We start from the raw sequence: 18,096 nt of genomic DNA on the forward strand, positions 1-18,096 counted from the left end.
GAGGCATCTCCCAGATTGAGTCCCAGCCCCTAGACACAGCCAGCTCCCCCACAAACCCCACCTGGAAGCCTGCCTTTATGCCAGGTCCAGAGCCACTCCCTTCCCACCTCTAAGGGCACCTTCCCACTCTACCACCGCCTCTCAGACCTGCGGACCTCAAAGCCTCCCGAGCTCTCCCCCCACCCCAGCTGAGAAAGCACCCTGCCCTTGCACGGCAGCTCCCCCCAGGAGCTCCAGGCCTCACTCCCCCACCCAGCCACCCCAGGGCCTCCGTCCAGGCCTCCCCCTTCCGACTTAAAGCCAACTCAGCACCAGGGCACCCCACAGCCTCACCTCTCCCTTCGTATCCAGAGCCCCCTTCTTCCCTCAGCCTCCAGGTCCCCCAGCCAAGTCTCCCACCCCAGAACCTCCTGCCCCACGGCCCCCTGGGTGCAGGCTCCCCCCAGCTTCCCCAGGCCCCAGCCCCCTCTGTCCCAAATCCCTCCCCCCCGGGTTCCCCCCGCCCCCCTCTCTGCAGCCCCCCCCACCACCCACACACACACACACACACACACACACACACACACACCTTGCGCTGCTGCTTCTCCCAGGCGGGGTCGAGCAGCAGGTCCCGATCCCAGTCGTCCTCCTGCGCCATGTAGTCGCCGAAGGCGGCCGAGCCGGGCCCGTTGCCGCCGTACTGGTAGGGCTGCCCGGCTGCGTGGTAATCCACCATGTTCCGCGCGGCTCCCGGCCCAGCGCCAGACACACCGACCGACCGACCGCTCGCTCCGGCTGAGGGGAGGCGCCGCGCGCGGGCCCCCGCCCCGGGGGAGGGGCCGGCGCTCGCCGCGCCTGCGCGGAGGCCAGGCCCCGCCCTCTGCCTCCGCAGGCCCCGCCCCCTCCGCTCCGTGACGGAGCGCTTCAGCGCGCCTGCGTGGCACGCCCGGCCGACGTCAGCCCGGCTCAGCACCTCACTGCGCAAGCGTAGAATGACCCGTCTGCCCCGTCTCTCACGGCTTCGCACTGCGCCTGCGCGCTCGCCTGCCTCTGCGGCAGTGCGCCTGCGTCAATCTTTCCCGCCCTCCCCAACGCGGTCCCAAAGCGGCGGCTTGCCGCCCTTCATGAATATTCATATCCTGCGTGCGGCCAATGACAATGCACCCTCGGCATCTGTGCGGCGGGGTGTTGCCTCCCTACCCTGAATATTCATACCGTGGCTGGCCCCGCCTTCGCTCATGGATATTCCTGCGAGGGGCGGGGTGCGCTGATACCGCGTGACTAACGAAGTGGTGGCTGAGACAACGATCCTTCCTTATTAATATTCATGTTCTGAGCGTGCCGCTTTGCCTCCTTCATGAATATTCATATTGCGGTCACACCCTGTCCCTCCAATGGCAGTTGATCACTTCTGCCGCTCCGGGAACGCCCACTGATCATTATTCATATGGCGGGTGGGGTTTACACCTCCCTCATGAATATTCAGAACAGGCACCCCTCCCCTTCGCGGACATTCGAATAACGTGGGGGGTTGACTCATGCATATGTAGGTGGTGGGCGGGGTTATGTTGCACTGTGCATATTAATGACTAACCACATGCATTTTTCGCATCCTCATGAATATTCATATTCTAGAGGCTCCCGGGGGCAGGGAACAGCTATTACCCCATGCAGAGAAGGGCTCCTGGGTGCCGAGTGCCCCTCGGACAGTGCCGGCCTCCTACCCTGCCTTGTAGGCTGGGGGTGGTGTCATGGCTCCAGCCCAAGGAAGCCAGAGTCAGGCCCTGCTAATTCCGCAAGCCGGGTCTTCAGCATCACATCCCCAGCACCAGCCTCACTCAGCCTGGCCAGGAGCCTGAAGTAATAAAACTGGCAAGCTCGGCTATAGTGCTGCTCATCTCCAAGCTCCTGGGGAAGGAGGCCAGGTACCACAAACCTCACTGCAACCGGGGGAAACTGAGGCACAGGGCAGGTACGTGCTTTATGCAAGGCGACCTAGCTGTGGCAGACATTGGAATAGCAAGTCCTGACTCCCAGATTAGCGTTCAAGCCACTGGATCAGTCCTACCACAATCTGTGAGAAGAGGCAAGCGGCAAGAATGAGCCCCAATGGAACCTCTTGCCCCAAGTTGGCACTGCCGAGCTCATGGCTTAATGAGAAAGCAGACAAGCTTTTGGACCAGAGAAAAGTGGGAACTGTTTGGAGGAGAAGTGAAGTCCATCTGTACATGTGATTCCCTGATCCATTAATTAATCTAGATAGTTTCAAGCCAGGACTATAAAGGCACAAACAAAACTCAGAAATGTGTGCTCTGAAAGCCTTTCACGCAGATGGGGAATCACCCTTAGCAATGGTCAGTATAGGCCCAATGAAGCACAGCTGGACAGTTTTGATTCCATTCAACAAGGTCAAGGGTGAGTACAGGCAGTTTGTGTTTTTTACTGTCAATTCTTTTACCATGTCTTTACTATGTACAGGTCTCCCATGAAGAGCAATGAAAAAATGACTGAATGGAAAATTGTCATTAAAATTCCACTTGCTGTTTTGACGGATTCCTACCCTCCAGCCCCAGCATGAATCCTGGGAGCTGCCTTTTTCTGGAACAATGGGCGGAAGCAGCTATCAGCCTTATAAATAGAAATAGCCCTGCCCCAGAGTAGCCTACCCAAGCCTCACTCACGCCTGGCTCCAAGCCATGAAGACCAGGGAGCTGCCTTAATGTAAAAAAACCCTTGGTCCACCCACAAGTTCCCTAATTTGTAACCGCAGTTTGCAGAGTGAAAGGAAGCGGTTTACCTGTGATCAGGCTCTGTGTCTTTGCCTTCTGTTACAGCTATTGCTCTTAGGCCAGCGGTTCCCAAGCTGTGGGTCAGAATGCCAACATGGGTGGTGGCCAGTTGTTCCCTATAAGCTGAGCACTTGGATTCAGTTGCCACCCAGCTGATTAGCAGAGCACTCACAGTCTCCCACAGTGGGCAGTGTGTTTCTATGGGTCGTGCACACCTTCACATGCTTTGGTGCACATAAAATTTATTCCATACATGGATGGAAAAAATTAGAGGGTGCCCTGGTCACAACCCTATTTCAATGGGGTCGCCAGAGCTAGATTTGCTGAGGCTGAAGTTGAAGTGTGAACCCCACTGCCAGGCTTCAGGTCTAGATTCTGGGGCTCAGGTTACAGACCTCCTGCTTGGGGGCCGAAGCTTTTGGGTCCCCCACATGTGCAGGGCAGTGGGGGGTCAGACTTTGGTTTGGGATCCCCCTGCCCGGAACTGTGGAGCTCGGGCTTTGCACCCTGTGAAATCTGGGAGAGTGGGACTCAGGCTTCAGTCCCTTCCTGGGATCACGCAGTAATTTTTGTTCTCAGGAGGGGGTTGTGGTGCAGTGGTGTTGGAGAACCCCTGCCTTGGGCAGCTGGCCAGAGAATGAAGCCCTATCAGTCCCTCGGACCTCATGGGGAACTCTGTATGGATGTATGTGGGCTTCAGGGGTCATGCTGGTGGCATGACAGGAAGTGGAAGCGTGGTGGTAACCCAGAAGAGCTGGAGAGGAGGTGGATTTTAGTCAGAGGTGCCCCTTGGAACAGATTTATACTAGGATGTTTATGTCAGAAGCTGGGCCTCTGGGCAGAAGGAGTGGGGCTGGGGGCTAGCCTCCCCCTGCCACTCCCTCAGCCCTGCCTGGGCCATGCTGCCTGGGGCTCTGGCTGCATTTTAAAGGGCTTGTGGCTGCGCTCACTGCCAGGTAGATCCTTTTGCCCCCACTTGCCAGTGGCCCTGGTCACAAGCATTAACAAGGCGGATACAGTTTTTCACCCAAGACTTCCTATTGTCATCACAACATATTCATAATCACATAGTTGTGTCTCAGACATAGTCATAGCCCTTTGCACGCACATGCTCAGGTTCACAAACAAGTGCTGTCTATGCATGCGCATGCGCACACCCACATCCACACACACACCACGATTACAAACATATGCATGGTCCTCCTAAGAGGAAGGACCACCCAGGGTAGTGGTTCCCAACTGTTTCCCTAGTGCAGACCCCCAGCCACCCGCCAAACCATTCATGGACCCCCATCAAGGCCCATTCTAGCTGCTATGTACACTGCATGAAATGAAAAGGGAAACCACCACGTAGATTTTTGGACAGCTGTTCATAACATGACTGGAACAGACTTAATTAAAAAATAACAATTGATCGTAACCGCAGTTTATTTGCAACTTTTTCTGTGATCGATTTTATTTATCTTTTGCTTTTTTCACAGACCCCCCCCGCAATGCCCTTGTGGACCCCCAGGTTTTTGCGCACCCCAAGGTGGCATCCAGTGGCCTAGTGCTTAGGGGATGCCCTCATTCAATTCCCTGCTGCGAGGCACCATGCGACCTTGGTAAGTCACGCAGCCTCTCTGTGCTTCAGGGGATAGGGCCTTGCTCCACCTCACCTGGGGTTGGTGAGGGTGATTCAAAACTGCAGTTAATGGATTTGTATGGGGCCCTGAGAGAGAAGCATAAGTCCAGTTGTATTTTTTCATAGACCATTCTCTCACACAGGTGCATTCAGAAACAGAGCCCCAGCATACACACTGTCACACGCCATACGTGTGGTCGTGAACCCATTCACACTCACGTGCTCAGCTCACTGACACATGCTTATGTGCTTTGGGAAGCATGGGACATTCAGCACGTACTTCTGCTTAACAGCCAAGGGATCACAAGGCTCGTGTCCAGCATGGGCTGCAGAAATGTTCCTCTCCTCTATTATGCAGCATTAAAGTCATTGCTTTCAGGGCAGGAAAAACAAGGCAGAGGTTCCTCTGATGCCTCACAGAGAGGACAGAGGCCGGGATGAGTTCAGAGAGTTCCTTTGGCAGCAGTTCTGGCCTGATACCTTGGCGCCAAGGTTCCCTGTAAGCTGAGTGTTTGGGTGGCCACCCAGCAGAGATTCAGGCTCCCCCCCAGCCCCGAGTGGATTAGCAGAGCGCTCACAGCTGGCAGCATGTGTTCCTGGGGTGGTGCACATATATACATGCCTCGGTGCACAGAACAAAATTTATTCCACTCACAGATGGAAAAAAATTTGCAGGAACGCTGCTTGGGTTAGCTGAAAAATAGCTGGAGGCTTCTCCAGATGGGGGGAGACAGAGGCCCACTGATAGTTGACTTCATCCAATAGAAGATACTACTTCACCCGCCTTATTGTTCCTGAAATGTGCTTGGCAAGCAATGCATCAACCCAGTCTACCTTAGACAAAGTGGGGCGCATTGGTTCGTCTGACGGCCAGTGTTCCCTGTAAGCTGAGTGTTTGGGCAGCCGACCAGGAGAGATTTGGTGCCATCCAGCTGATTAGCAGAGTGCCCGGAGCTGTCCACAGCCAGGAGTGTGTGTTTCTATGGTGGTGCACACATGTATTTCACCCAAGGATGGAAAAGCTTAGAGGGAACCCTGCAGCAGCGGGGAGTTCTCAGTAGGGGAAGAACAGCATAAGGTCTTTGAGTAGGGCATGAAGCAGAGAGTTTGGGAAGAAATAAGGAGAGAGGGGAAGTCAGCCGTAAGTGGACAGTGCTCTTGCAAGCTGAGAAAAATGAGTCCTTCAGCAAAGGGGTTTGAAGTCCCTGGGAATTGAACATAGGTGAGAAAACTGCTGTGACAAAGCCCTTTCACCTAGGAAGACAAGGGCAACCAGCACTTTGTACTTCTGTGGAAGGCCCTGACTGGCTGAGGGGAAATCAGCCATGGCTGTGAACAAAGGGAAATTGGGAAGAAATCTATCCAGGACCAAGACTGTGCTTTGTGTGGTGTACGGTTTTGTCGTCGGGTGTTTTCCCTTTATTTGGTTGCAACAGGCAAGCAGTGCCCAGCCTCTCACCCGTCTCGACTGCACCCCTGACTGTGACACCGAGTTACCCTTGTAGCAGTGATTGACAGAGTGCTGGGGGGATAGCCCAGGGGGCTGGACCCAGTGGCAGGGGGAGGACAGCGACCTGGGATGGACCCCATTCCGTCTCCAGAACCGGTCAACAAAGGGAGCTAGCTGTGCTGTGGAGTCTGTATTACACAGTAACCTCTGTTCTCCTCGGGTACGTCGCAGCCCACTGCTCAGTTCAAAGCCAGGAGCAGCTCTGGAGCTCCCTGAGCCCTCCAGTCCCAGGCACAGAGCTGTGAGTGGCTTGTTTGAGCCACAGCCTGTTTCGCAGAGTTGACTTCCCAGAGTCTCCCTGCGGCCACCTTCTTCTGCTCTATAGACCATGCAGTGGAGTAAGGGAGGCTCTTTGACTCTGTCTCGAAAGGAGCCTTGGCAGCCCCCGAGGGCAGACGTCTCTTTGAGAACCCTCCCTCTCTGTCAGCTGGAGACAACTGTGATTCAAGCCTGCAGCCCCTGGCTGCTGTAGCTGAGGCAAAGGGAGAGTCAGAGCTCCCAGGAGAGTGCTTCTCAGACAACCAATATGGAGAAGCCATGGCTGGACGGGACTGGAAGGCATGAAACCAGCACCTTCCTGTTGCAAAGCACTGAGCGAGGGACCCACCCCTTCCATAGGGGGCACCTGCCAGGCCCTGGGCTGCTACAGAACTGGGACAGAACCATTTGTGGCTCCCACTGGGATGCTGCTGGTGACCTGGGGGAACAACAAATAATGGGACTTTTCTGCCACATGGGGCTGGTATCTTAGAAAACAAACCAAATACAGCCAGGACCCAGATCTGAGTGCCAGTTCAGATCTGAGACCAAACCCGCAGCTCCAGCCTATTGTGGATCAAGAGACATGTGCGCTGGGCTAGAAGGGACTTGGAGCCAGGGTTAGAAGTAATGAAAAACAGATTGTCAGGAATGGAAAAACTTTCAGTCTTTCTTTCCATCTGGAAACCGGATGGAGAAAGCCTCCTTGGCGGCTCCCGCTTCTATTACAGCACCCCCAGAACTTGGACCAAAGCTTCAGGAAGGCCTCAGGGATCAGGAACAAAGTCAACACTGTTTCTCAGGAGCTGGAGCTACCTGGACAGATGTGAGGAACTGGCATGGAGTGAGGAGAGCCCCAGGGCCCCTCCAGGTCAGCCCAGCCCCCGCCACACATGAAGCTGCTGAGGGAGGAGTTCACATCTTGTGTCTCCTGCTCCAGTTTAATTGCATTTGTAACATTTCATTTGTCACTTTCAAAAGCTCAGCGCTGGGCTCCAGGTTCCTTTGCTCTCATTCACAGCATGTCTCCCAGGGCCCTAAACTGACTCTAGTAAGATTTTATTTTCATGCACTCGAGGGAAAAGGACACCAGCATCACTACCACCAACAGTGCTTGAGAATCCAAAGGGGACGGCACCTTCTGAGCAAATCACATTCAAGCTGGAGGAAAATAAATCACTCAGATCTAGGTGCATTCAGACGTAAAGGAGACAGCCCACAAGTTGGCAATGAATTCGCTACCTGGTATCAGAAGTGGGATCTGTCCGCTGGGGGCACCAGATTACTTACATTGATGTCACAGGGGTCAGATCTCCTGGGGACCAATGCTCCTGGACCAGATCTATCCTTACATCTGTGAGTATCCATGGATACATGTACACACCAATGCCTTCTACAGCAGGTGTGCACAAAGGGGGGGGCAGACATTTCCTAACTGCGGCACAGCACAATCAGCTGCCAGATCTCAGACATCTGTCTCATTGAAAATGCTGAACTTCATTACCGTTTGCATGTTCATGTATGCACACGTATAGACCCATTTACAATGTTTTTACGTTCTACACTTCTCTTACACGTGCCGAAAGGATTTTGTTTCATATGAAGTTTCTGACCGTTTTGATTATATGAGACAGGTGGGGGGGTCCTGCTAATTGCAGGGATGGAAAGAGGAGCCTGACGTACAAAGTTTGCTCACTCCTGTTCTAGAGGATGGAATCTAAACTGCTGAACAGCACGTCATACACCCTATGCTGCTAACCCAGAAATGAGATTGCCCTTCAGTTCAAGGCTTAGGTTGTTGGAGCAGGTGGATCTGAGTTCTAGCTTTACTCTCTCATTAATGTCCAGACAACTCCAGTGTGCAGCTGCCTTTGTGTCCTAGCTGCTATCATCTTCCCACTGAATATTTAACCTTGCCCCAGGGGTTAGCCTGTAAACACAGGTGCTGTCGGATGAGATCACAGCCGCCAAGGAGAGAAGAGGGATGTAGTCCAGCAAGTTGCCATATAAAGGTCTTTTCGGAGACAAAGTCCCTCAGTATAGCTGGGAATTGGCTGTGACCCAGACCCACAGATTTGGCTCCCCCCCTGCATTTTAAAATTCTATCAACATTTTTCTTTCCCTCACCCCCCAAGATTTTTGTTTTATTTCCTAGCTCTGCAAAGCTGAAGCAAGGGTTATGCCCTCCCATTTCCTGCATGCTGAGATGCTGAACATTCCTGCAATGTATATATTTAGATGCTGGCTCAGACTCCTCTATTTATCAGAGAAGGGAACTTGCGCTCGGGGCTGGGGGGGGGGGGGGGGGGGAGGAGCATGGGTGGGGTTTGCTTGACTCACCAGCATATACTAATCATCTCAAATGCCCCACCCCCAAGCTGTGAATAGGGGAGGGCCCGATGGAATGTTCTGCGCTAAACACTAGTCCAGGGGGTTCTCAAACTTTTTGGCTGGAACCCTCTTGGAAAAACGTCAAACACTCCCTGCCCCACCCCCAATCCGGTCCTTCCTTCTGCACAGCCAGCAGCAGTGCTGCCTTCAGAGCTGGACACCAGGTCAGCAGCCGCTGCTCTTGCACCCCTTTCCCTCCCCCTTTCGAGAAATGCTGCACTAGTACAGACACCACCACTGGCTTTGGGAAGAATAACTGGCGAGCTGAGACGCACACAGGGCTGGCCTCGATTGCATCACCGCCCCTGCTTTCAGCTGCCCCCTTGGGTTTGCCAGCTATGCAAACAGCAGCAGGGGCTCTAGGACCACAAACAGGAGGGCAGCATGGTGCAGTGCAGCAAGAAAGAGAACAGATGGGATCCAGGAGGTGGCAAGGGTGAAGGCCTGCTGGTTTGAGGCAGCGATGGACTGGCCCACGAGAAGGAGGTCACAAGAGCCAGGAGGACAGGGGAAGGGAGAAAATGAGCCTGATAAGTGAGGATACAGCCCTCGCTTACACACACACACACACCCACCCACCCACCCACCCACCCTCCACTGGACATTCACACTCCTATTCACAGAGAGGTGGCTCTGTTAACCTGTACTCCAACAAAACAAAGCAGCCGAAATGTAGCATTTTAAAGACTAACAATGATTTGTTCAGTGATGAGCTTTTATGGGACAGACCCACTTCTTCTGATCTGCAGCAGTGGGTCTGTCCTATGAAAACTCATCTCCAAAGAAATCATTGTTAGTCTTTAAAGTGCTACATTTCTACTATCCACATTCACCAGGTGACCCTCTGTGGTTCCTCCACAGCTAGAGGCTTCAGTCAGCTACTGCCCCTCCCCTGGACAGTCATTTCAGCTGTGACAGCAGATGCCCAGGTCCTACAGCTACCTGCCAACAAACAAACCAAGCAGGATCATCAGCATGCAGCCACACTTATGGCCAGGGAGAGACCCCTCTGGGTTTGAGTTCAGAGCCATCAACCAATGCTACAGCCAACGGTTCCAGGCGAGTGCAATGCGTGCCAAAGATTCAGGTTGCCAGACTCTCAGAGGTGGGCAGCCCTTGCAGCCCAGGGAAAACCAGAACACATCAGAACAAGTCACAGACTAGTCCAGATCTGAAGAAGTGGGTCTACCCCATGAAAGCTCATCTAATAAATTATTTTGTTAAAGTGCTACAGGCCTCTTTTGCCTTGTTAGATCAGAAACTGCGGCATTTAAACCCATGATCACCCTGAGGGCAGCACAGGCCAACGGACTAGGAGTCAGAAATCCTGGGGTCCATTCCCAGCTCTGCCATGACCAGCCAGGAGACTTTGTTCAAGTCTTGACGCTGGGTCCCTCCATACCCCCTTTGATTCAGCTGGTCTAGTCAGGCATCTGGCCCTCTAGCAGCCCAGCAGGCCCTGTGCTCCTGGAACATAGCTCACCATGATTGCGAGGGGCTGGAGGCCATCAAAACGTGGAAGGCCAAGGAGATATAGCCACCCCGTCAGGGCCTGGCATGCAACATCGCTTGCCATCAATCTCCACTATTGCAAGAAGCAGCTGCCTGCCCTGGTGTACCCAAGCATCACACCCTGCTGGCTCCATGGAGACGAGACCAAGGACTGAAGGGAGACCCCATAAATCCAGGTACATAACACCCCAGAGATGAGGATCTCCCCCTTCAGCCAAACACCTCTCAGACCTGGGGTGGGAATGGCTGCAGCCACCACACAGGTACCAGACTTCTGGCTTGCAGAATCAGCAAGGGGCTTCTGCACTTCTTGTCTGCTCAGAGAGTTCAGCCACCGGGGGGGGGTTGGGGGGGAGGTTTGCCAGATCCTGGAGGCACCACCGTCAAGACAGCTGAAAACTTCCCTGGCTCCCCCAGAGACAGGCCTGCATGGCGGCTTCAAGTCAGCAGGGCAGCCTGGCTGGGGAGTTTGGCTCCGGGTGGGGGTAACCTGGACAGTTCCAGCAACAGGGAAGGTGCCTAGTACTTGCCAGTTACCTCTGCACAGGCCATTAAAGCTCTCAGGGGCCCCTGCCAGTGGTGGAGCATCTGGGCTGCTTTGGAACCTTCACACACATAGGAGCCACAACAAATGCCAAGTATCAGCACAGGCCCTGTTGTGACCCCACACTAAGCACCATCATGGCAGCCCCATGCAAGCAGACAAGGTCTGTCTGACCTTAGGCTTCATCCTGCTGTCCTCCCCGCTCCCCACGCCTCGCCAAGGCAGAAGGGGTGGGATCAAGCCCTCAGTTTCAGGCTGCAAGTACGAAGGGTCCTTGTCCCATCCACCATGGGTCCCCGCAGTACAGCTGCCCTCTCCCAGTCCACCTGCCCTTTGCCATCATCTCTTCAGTAGCTTGTTCCCCAGACACCTCCTGTGCCTGCTGGAGGCGAGCTCACACCAGCAGATCACAGAGGCAGGAACCACCTGAGCTGGGCCAGTCCATCACTGCCTCAGACCAGCAGATCTCCAACCTCAGCACTTCCTGGTGCCCTCCCTTTGCAGAATCAAGTCACTGCCCTCGGCTTTCCCATCTCACCCCAAAGTCGAGGAGATGGGGAACAATCCTCTGCTACAGCCCCACCAGAACAGGGCACAAGGGGGTAAGCCCCAGGCCAGAACCAGGGAGCTCGCATGGAGCCCCGACTCACCCTCACATGGGAAAAAGAGGTGGGGGATTGGGAGGAAGAACAGAAGGGAACTGCAACAAGCCCCAAAAGCTCCTGAAGTCCAACAGTGTCAGCTTTGGAAAACAGCAAACAAAAGGCCTTTGTGCTGCAGAGCTGGACAAAAGGCCTCGTTAGGCCAGAGCCCATGTCACACCAGTGCTGCTACAGCAGAAGTGAGAGCCCTGTTCCAGCCGGGGGATCAGCCCATCCTCCAACACGTCCCTCCCCTATGCTACAAGCCTTGGCCTGGTAGGCTGGATCGAGGCAGAACCCGGCCTGGAATCAGAGACCAGCATACACCGCACTGTGTCTGGCTTTGCCTCTTTGCTGTCCTGCTGCGTGTCTGTTTGCAAGGACACACCTCTGGGGCTCAGCCACAGTCCAGTTTGGCAGCTTCATTGACCCCCCCCCCCCCGCCCCGCAGGCACTGGGGGGATGTCTTGGCACTGCCTCTGCTACCTAAGCCCCTGGCCAAGGCAGGTTTGACCAGAGCTCAAAGCCAGCTGCAGTGACCCAGCTCACCGGGGCAGTGGGGAATATACTCTTGGCCTTCTGCTGAGAGGTGATCCAGGGAGCAGAGAGAGACCAGCTACCCCCAGCCTTCCCTCCACAATGCACAAGCCGGCCTCCAGCCCACAGCCAGTGTGCGCCTGCGAACAGGGCCAGGCACACTCCCTGCACTGCCACCTGTGCTGGCCAACTGCTCGGCCCAGCGCCTGAGAACTGCTGCCCCCCCATGGGCTCCGCTGCATATGGCAGGCAGCCTCAGAGCAGGAAGTGTGCCCCAAAAGTCCCAAAGCCAGTGTGCCCACCCCCAGCCAGCTTCCTAACACAGAGCGCCCCCCAGGTATAGATGGGGAAACTGAGGCACAAAAAAGAGCAGACAGCACTCCCACAAATGACAACTGTGGGAGCAGACACCAGGAATGGGAACAGCCACGCCCTGCCTCTCGCCACCAGCCTACACTTCTCCCAGCCCTGCGAATGGAGCACAGGTCCTGACTTCCATGTGAAAAGGGGCCCTCAAAGCAGCACCAGCCACCTTCTGCCCCCGCCAGAGAACCCCTGGGAACTGAGCTCCTGCCCACCCCATGCTGCTGTCAGGCTCACAGCACTACTCTTAGCCCAGCCAGGCAGCCCCAGCTCCCCCAGGAAACGTCCAGCCAGCTCTGCTGCTGGCTTGTCCTGTAGTCACTGGGCCTTTGGTACCACCTAGCGGTCAGGAGCCCACCATGCAGAATGCGCCTGCAAAAGGGAAGGCAGAACACCAGGGCCCCGGGCCCTAGCCTTGGTCTTCACCCTCACTGGAAATGGCTCTTTCCTCAATCCCCCTGCTGAGCACCTGAGCTCCACCCAGGAGGGGGAGCAGGACTCCTGGGTTCCTCCCAGCTGTGGGCCCTTGACAAGTCCCTCCTCCCTCGCACCACCAGCAAACCGGGGATCTCTTCCTCTCCTCTGAAGCACTGAGCTTCCAAAGCGGAGGCCCAGCACCACGACCAGGTGAGTCGCACAGCCCCTAAGGGCTCAGGGCTACCATGCAGCCCAGCCCTACCCCAGGGACAGACAGCAGGCGACCCTGGGAGCCCAATGCTGCCTGCAGGTAGTTGTCAGCCACCGCTCCCACCTGTGTGCAGTGATGGGCATTTCCAGGCAGCTCTCACAGAGGTCCCTTCAGGAGAGCCCAAGGCGAGGCTAGTGCAGATGGGCTCTGGGCTGCCCTCGCCTCTGTCCCTTTTGTCGGTCCACAGGCCTTCCTTGCGCCCTGCCCTCCTACCCAGCTTGGGAGTCTCCTGGCTGACTGTCCTTCCGTGCACTAGAACCGGCAGCTGAGTCCAGCTCGGTGCTCCTCAAGGATCATGCACAGGCTGGAGACTCAGTCACAAACCCTGAGTTCTGCCTAGGGCCCCAACCATCAGTGCCAGGCCCCACGTTCAAGGCTGCGGGCAGGAGAGGAGACAGGGCCAATGGCAGAGCTTTTATTGGCAGATGTTAAGCCAGGGAACCGAGCCAGGGGCTTGCAGAGCAGGTTCCTAGGCAGCAGCCAGGGTGGGGCCGGAGGTGCCATCACTGGGAAGAAGCCATGATGCTGGAGACACCTGCGAACAAGGAACAAACCTGCTCAGTGGAGCCATGCGACAAAGGAGGGGATTTAACTCCCCAGATTACGCTGCATTTGAGCGCACCTGTCCTGCAGCAATCCCAGGCGTGCCTCAGTTCCCCAGGCACTACACCAAAACCTAGACCACGATGGGCATTTCGGGTGCGACTTCCACTGTGGGAGGCCTCCCCTACCTCCTCCGGCATGTACACAGTGACCCAGACCCTTCCGAACCTGATCCTAGTAGGGGGTGAGACCAGGGGCCACCTTTTGTCAGGGAAGTAAAAAAAAGGCTGGAAGAGGTGGCAGTGGCTGGGGCCAGCAGCTGGGAGTCACCTCAGCTGGCTTGGAAGGCTGTGGGGAGTGGGGACCCTGTCCCTGTTTTCTCTTTCGACTCCTGCAAGAAGGATGGTCCTGCTGGCTTCTGGTTCCTGTGCCAACACGTCTCTTCTCTGCCATGTCCCCGGCGCCTGCTGGCTGAGTCACGTCTGACTCCTGCATATCTCAGTGACCAGCCCTTCCTCTACACCGCTGATCAACACCTGTAGCAGCGGCTGCTGGCTCCCCCTACAGCCCTTACTCTGTCAAGCCCCCTACTAGGGCCAGCGAGAGGCTCGCTGCAGAGCCCAGGTGGGAGCGCAGTACTTACTGTCAAAGTCGATTTTCTCCACTATGTTCTTGGGTTTGATGCTCTCCTCCTGGTTGCAGATGAAGATCTTGCCCGACTCTGTTTCTGTCCAGCCGTATTTGCTCATCCAGACCTTCAACTGGCTGTCTGCATAGAGGGGTCGGCAGGCTGAGCCTCTGCCTTGCGTTAGCAGAGTTAAGTGTGGGTGCTGGAACCCACTGGCCAGGCCAGGCCAGCCCCAGCCAGGGTGGCTCTGCTTGGGTGATCCAGGAGCCCAGCCCCAGGTCACACCTGACCCTCTAGCCCCCGTGTCTGCAGTAGGGGCTCTCCCAAGGAGAGATCTGCAGCAGAGATCACAGGGCTGCCTGGCAGCCTGCCCCAGGTGTGACAGAAGGGCAGAGCGCCTCAGCTGTGGGAACCAGGAAGGGCTCCTTGTTGCAGCGCACAGACAGATTTCATTGGCTCCCAGTTCACACCAATGACCCATCACTTGTCATTCCAGCAGCGGAGGTCTGCCACCCACAGGGGCAGGCAGAACCCTGGGAGTAAGGCTGCCATTGTTCCCAAGCAAAGTGTTGCTGAGGTAGTTCACAGCAGGGATGGAGACCCGACAGGGAACCACGAGCCCAAGAGGCACTGAAGGACAAAGGCTTTACCTGAGAGGTCACCCAGCACCTCAGCAAGCAGCCACCGGTCAATGTGCTGGTACGTGATCCCCACCACGTGGCAGATGACTGCAGCAGAACACAGAAGAGACAGCTGTTGCTACTTCCACATGGCCTGACCCCACCCTCCCTGGGGCAGCGGGCTGGTGTGGGGCCCACCTTTGCTAACAGGCTGGGTAGAGCAACATTTAGCCCCAGATGGATCAAGTCCCGCTAAAGGGCAACAAGACACAAATGCCGATCTTTGCTTGTTCACTACTTGGCTCCCACAAGAACATCCAGCCCAGGACTCCCAACCAATGCAGCAGAAGGATCTCACCACAGGGAGGAAGGTATCGGGTGACTGGGCCTCGACTCCCCCCGGGAGGAACCGTGCACGCGTAATTATTAGCCAGACTCACATTTCCGAACGGAGTCTTCGAACCCCGTGATCCCTTCCAGAAGCTCCATGTTCTCATCGAGGGCTTGCTGCAGAGAGAGGACACGTCAGCACAGACTCCAGCCAGGGAGCTGTGGGAACTATGAGGTGCAGCAAGTGCCACAGGGAACAAGGCAGAAGCGCTTGGGTTCACATCCCAACTGCAAACCTCTGCTTCACTAAAAGGCATGTGCACTGTTAGGGTGGTGACAGGAGCCAGGACCTTTGGTTTCAGTCCCAAAGGATTAGAGCAGGGGCTGGGAGCCAGGACTCCTGGGGGCTATTCCCAGCTGTGCACAGACTCACTGAGCTCACATCACTCTCTGGGCATGTTTCTCTCCGAGCTGAGGTGGGCCAGGAGGTGTAAATCATTCGTGCTGGTGGAGCCCACTGAGATCTCGGGGCAGAGGATGATGCTCACCCAGAAGGCCTGGAAGTGGCAGGTCTCCAGCAGCTCCCCCAGGTAGAGGATCTGCCTGATTGGCCTCTCTTCTTGCTGAGATACAGGATGTCAAGGGCAATGTGCACAGGGGAGGGGAAGGAAGCTGAGCCAACAGGGGCTGGAGCACAAGAGCAAGTCATCCTCACCCTGACACACGTTCATGGGCATCCCAGGGGGAAGAGACCCATGGAACGTGCAGGGAGACTGAGCCCTGCGGTGTCCCAATGCTTCCAGGAAAGCCAACGTTTCCCTGTTCGAACCCTGCTGTCAGGAAGAAGCTTAAAGCGCCCCATAGCAGACCAGTTGGGAGGGAAGGAGACCGACAAATGGCAAGAAAGCCAAGCACCTGCCAGAGGAACGAGAGAAGGCTCCTTCCCTCTCTAGGGCGCCGGGTGTCAGCCAGCTCAGTACTACCTGGGTGTCCTCACCAGCTGGGGACACTTCAATGCCTGCAAGGAGCTCACTTCACCTAAAGCTGCCACCACCATTCACTCCTTGTCACCCTCAGAAGCCAACCACCCATGGATCGTGAACTTATTTTTCACAGTCGGGTGGTTCCCTCGAAGCCAGCTGCAGGCGATGCTGGGGTGTACACCCCACTGCTCACACCACCCTGATCTGTGGGAGGAACCCTTCAGACATCAGGGCTGTTGAACAGGCCGCTGAGCACGAGACAGGCATGTCAGGAAGGATACATGAGCCTGGTCGATCATACACTTGCAGAGGGTGAAGTCTGTGTGCGGCAGGTTGGTCAGGGCTTTGAGCAGGATCTGAGCTGTGACTGTGGTTTGGAAGAAGGCAGGATTGAACTGGTACCTGATGCAGAGGAAGAAGAGATCAGCTGCCCTGAGGGCACCCACCAGACTCTGGCTGATCACACCGCCACCGACATACTGCATGTCTAGGGCTAGAACAGCTTGCTGTGATCCTCCTCCCCCACGCCCCTGGCCGCATAGCCCAGGAGTGCCCTAAGCCAATTTTCCTCTCTGACCTAGAGTGTGTCCTCCTTCCCGCTCTCCCCCAAACAGCCAGTCTTGTCAGAAGAACCAGCACCAGAGCCCATGGTCCTCGGTAAGCTGTTCCCAACAGCTAATCACCCTCCCTGTTAAAGGTCCATTTCCAGTCTGAATCTAGTGAGCTTCACCACTTGGTCCTGGGTGATGGTTAGTCAACTACCCAGCTCTCAATAATCACTCAGAACTTTAACCTCGTCTGCTGGGCTAGTGACGGGGTCAGCTCCCGAGCCAACCTGCCCATAGGATAGTTTGGAGTGGCTGCCCCCACCCACCCCAAACTCAGTAGTCGTGGCAGGAGCTGCAGAAGCCAGAGCAAGCCAACCCCAGAGCTCTGCTCTGCCACCTCCCAGCCAGGTGCTGTGTTTCACTGCAGAAGCAGAGGAATCCAGCCCCAGCCTACTCCGCTTCCCCAGCTCATGCAGTAAAGAGCCCTGCTCAGGATAGTGGAGTGGGCTGGGGCCACATCACTGCATTTTCGAACAGCGCTGTCAGTGTGGGGAGGCCCCCCACAGACTCCCCAGGGGTACATTGCTCTTGGGACCGGGCTTGAGGAAAGGGACGCAATGGGCGCAGAGCAGGGGCAGTCGTAGGGAAAGGGTGGAGTATGGACAGAGCTGGGACTGTCCCAACCTCCACGCCTCCCAACAGACAGTTCTCGCTGGCTCCATGGCATTTATAGCCACGGCAAGACTAGGTTCTTGAGCACAGCAACTCTGCATTACTCCCAACATAGGCACTTGTGTATGGGCAGCTCCCTCTTACTAGTGCAGGGACCATCGCCCTGGAGCCCCCCTGACATGCCCACGTCACCAGCCCAGCTCAGCAGGACTGCACACAGCTGTCGCCCCCGGCGCAATGCAGAGGGGAGGGGGGCCCCAACCGGCCCCTCCACTCACAGCTTGAGCACAGCCAGGTTGGCCTCCAGGTCGTAGGCGTTCTCCTTGGCCTGCGTCTCCACGTAGCGCTCCAGGGTGGCCAGGTTCTCGGGGTTGTACCTAGAGCACGCGGGAGTCAGGGACACGCTGGGAAAGGTCCCCAGCCCCGTCTACTGCCAGCCCCCGCCCCAGCCGCGCCCGGCGCCCGACCCCCCCCCAGCCCGTGGCGGGCACCAGCCCCGTCTACTGCCAGCCCCGCCCCGGTACCGGTCGATGCCCTTCAGCAGCTTGCCCACGTTGGCCCGCATCTGCTCGAACAGCGCCATGGCGCGCGGGGGAGGGGGCGGGGCCGGAAGGGGGGGCGGGGGCGGGTCCAGCACCACGGGCGGCCGGGAAGCCGCCGACTTCCGCTTCCGCCGCCCGCCCTCGCGAGGCATGATGGGAAAGGAAGGAAGGAGCAGATGCGCGAGCCCGGAGCTGCCGCAAGGCGTGCGCGCCCCCGTCACCCGGAGCCCATATCTGCCCCCTGGCTCCGCCCCCCGCCTTCTCACCCCGCCCACCACCGTGACTCCGCCCCCTTCCTCCCCCAACAGCGGCCCCGCCCATCCCCCAAATCCCCCACACTGGGCCACCACCCGCCTTACCCTCCCCCTCGCACGCCCACTTCTCCTCTCAGCCC

The 18,096-nt window shown here is 56.6% G+C and overlaps 2 protein-coding genes and 1 long non-coding RNA gene across 6 annotated transcripts in view; 1 reads left to right on the forward strand and 2 right to left on the reverse strand.

The window, feature by feature from the left end:
- Positions 1-798, reverse strand: part of ACTN4 (actinin alpha 4) — an 85,765-nt gene extending 84,967 nt beyond the window's left edge. For all 4 annotated transcript variants that reach the window (XM_075016884.1, XM_075016882.1, XM_075016883.1 and 1 more), the window contains exon 1: positions 569-798. In XM_075016884.1, the coding sequence (XP_074872985.1) occupies positions 569-715 (147 nt within the window). In that variant the 5' untranslated portion in view covers positions 716-798. The remainder of the gene's footprint in view (positions 1-568) is intronic.
- A 1,010-nt stretch (positions 799-1,808) lies between these two features.
- On the forward strand, positions 1,809-10,639 carry LOC142024689 (uncharacterized). The gene is made up of 3 exons (XR_012648506.1): positions 1,809-2,394; positions 4,250-4,372; positions 9,413-10,639. It is a non-coding gene; the product is annotated as an uncharacterized LOC142024689 (long non-coding RNA).
- A 2,598-nt stretch (positions 10,640-13,237) lies between these two features.
- On the reverse strand, positions 13,238-17,822 carry EIF3K (eukaryotic translation initiation factor 3 subunit K). The gene is made up of 8 exons (XM_075016285.1): positions 17,685-17,822; positions 17,439-17,537; positions 16,222-16,342; positions 15,506-15,580; positions 15,068-15,134; positions 14,658-14,735; positions 14,023-14,148; positions 13,238-13,371 (listed from the first exon to the last, which is right to left on the reverse strand). The coding sequence occupies exons 1-8, from the start codon at positions 17,741-17,743 to the stop codon at positions 13,340-13,342; spliced, it is 657 nt and encodes a 218-aa protein (XP_074872386.1). The 5' UTR covers positions 17,744-17,822; the 3' UTR covers positions 13,238-13,339.
- Positions 17,823-18,096: the final 274 nt, after the last annotated feature.

The sequence above is a fragment of the Carettochelys insculpta genome, chromosome 22 (assembly GCF_033958435.1).
Source record: "Carettochelys insculpta isolate YL-2023 chromosome 22, ASM3395843v1, whole genome shotgun sequence".
In the NCBI taxonomy this organism is placed as follows: Eukaryota; Metazoa; Chordata; order Testudines; family Carettochelyidae; genus Carettochelys; species Carettochelys insculpta.

Coding starts and splice junctions, on each gene's coding strand:
- EIF3K (XM_075016285.1), bottom strand. CDS start 17,743: ATGGCGCTGTTCGAGCAGATGCGGGCCAACGTGGGCAAGCTGCTGAAG. Junction 15,581..16,221: donor GTATGATCGACCAGGCTCAT/GTATCCTTCCTG, acceptor CCTGTATCTCAG/CAAGAAGAGAGGCCAATCAG. Junction 14,736..15,067: donor CGAAGACTCCGTTCGGAAAT/GTGAGTCTGGCT, acceptor GTTCTGCTGCAG/TCATCTGCCACGTGGTGGGG.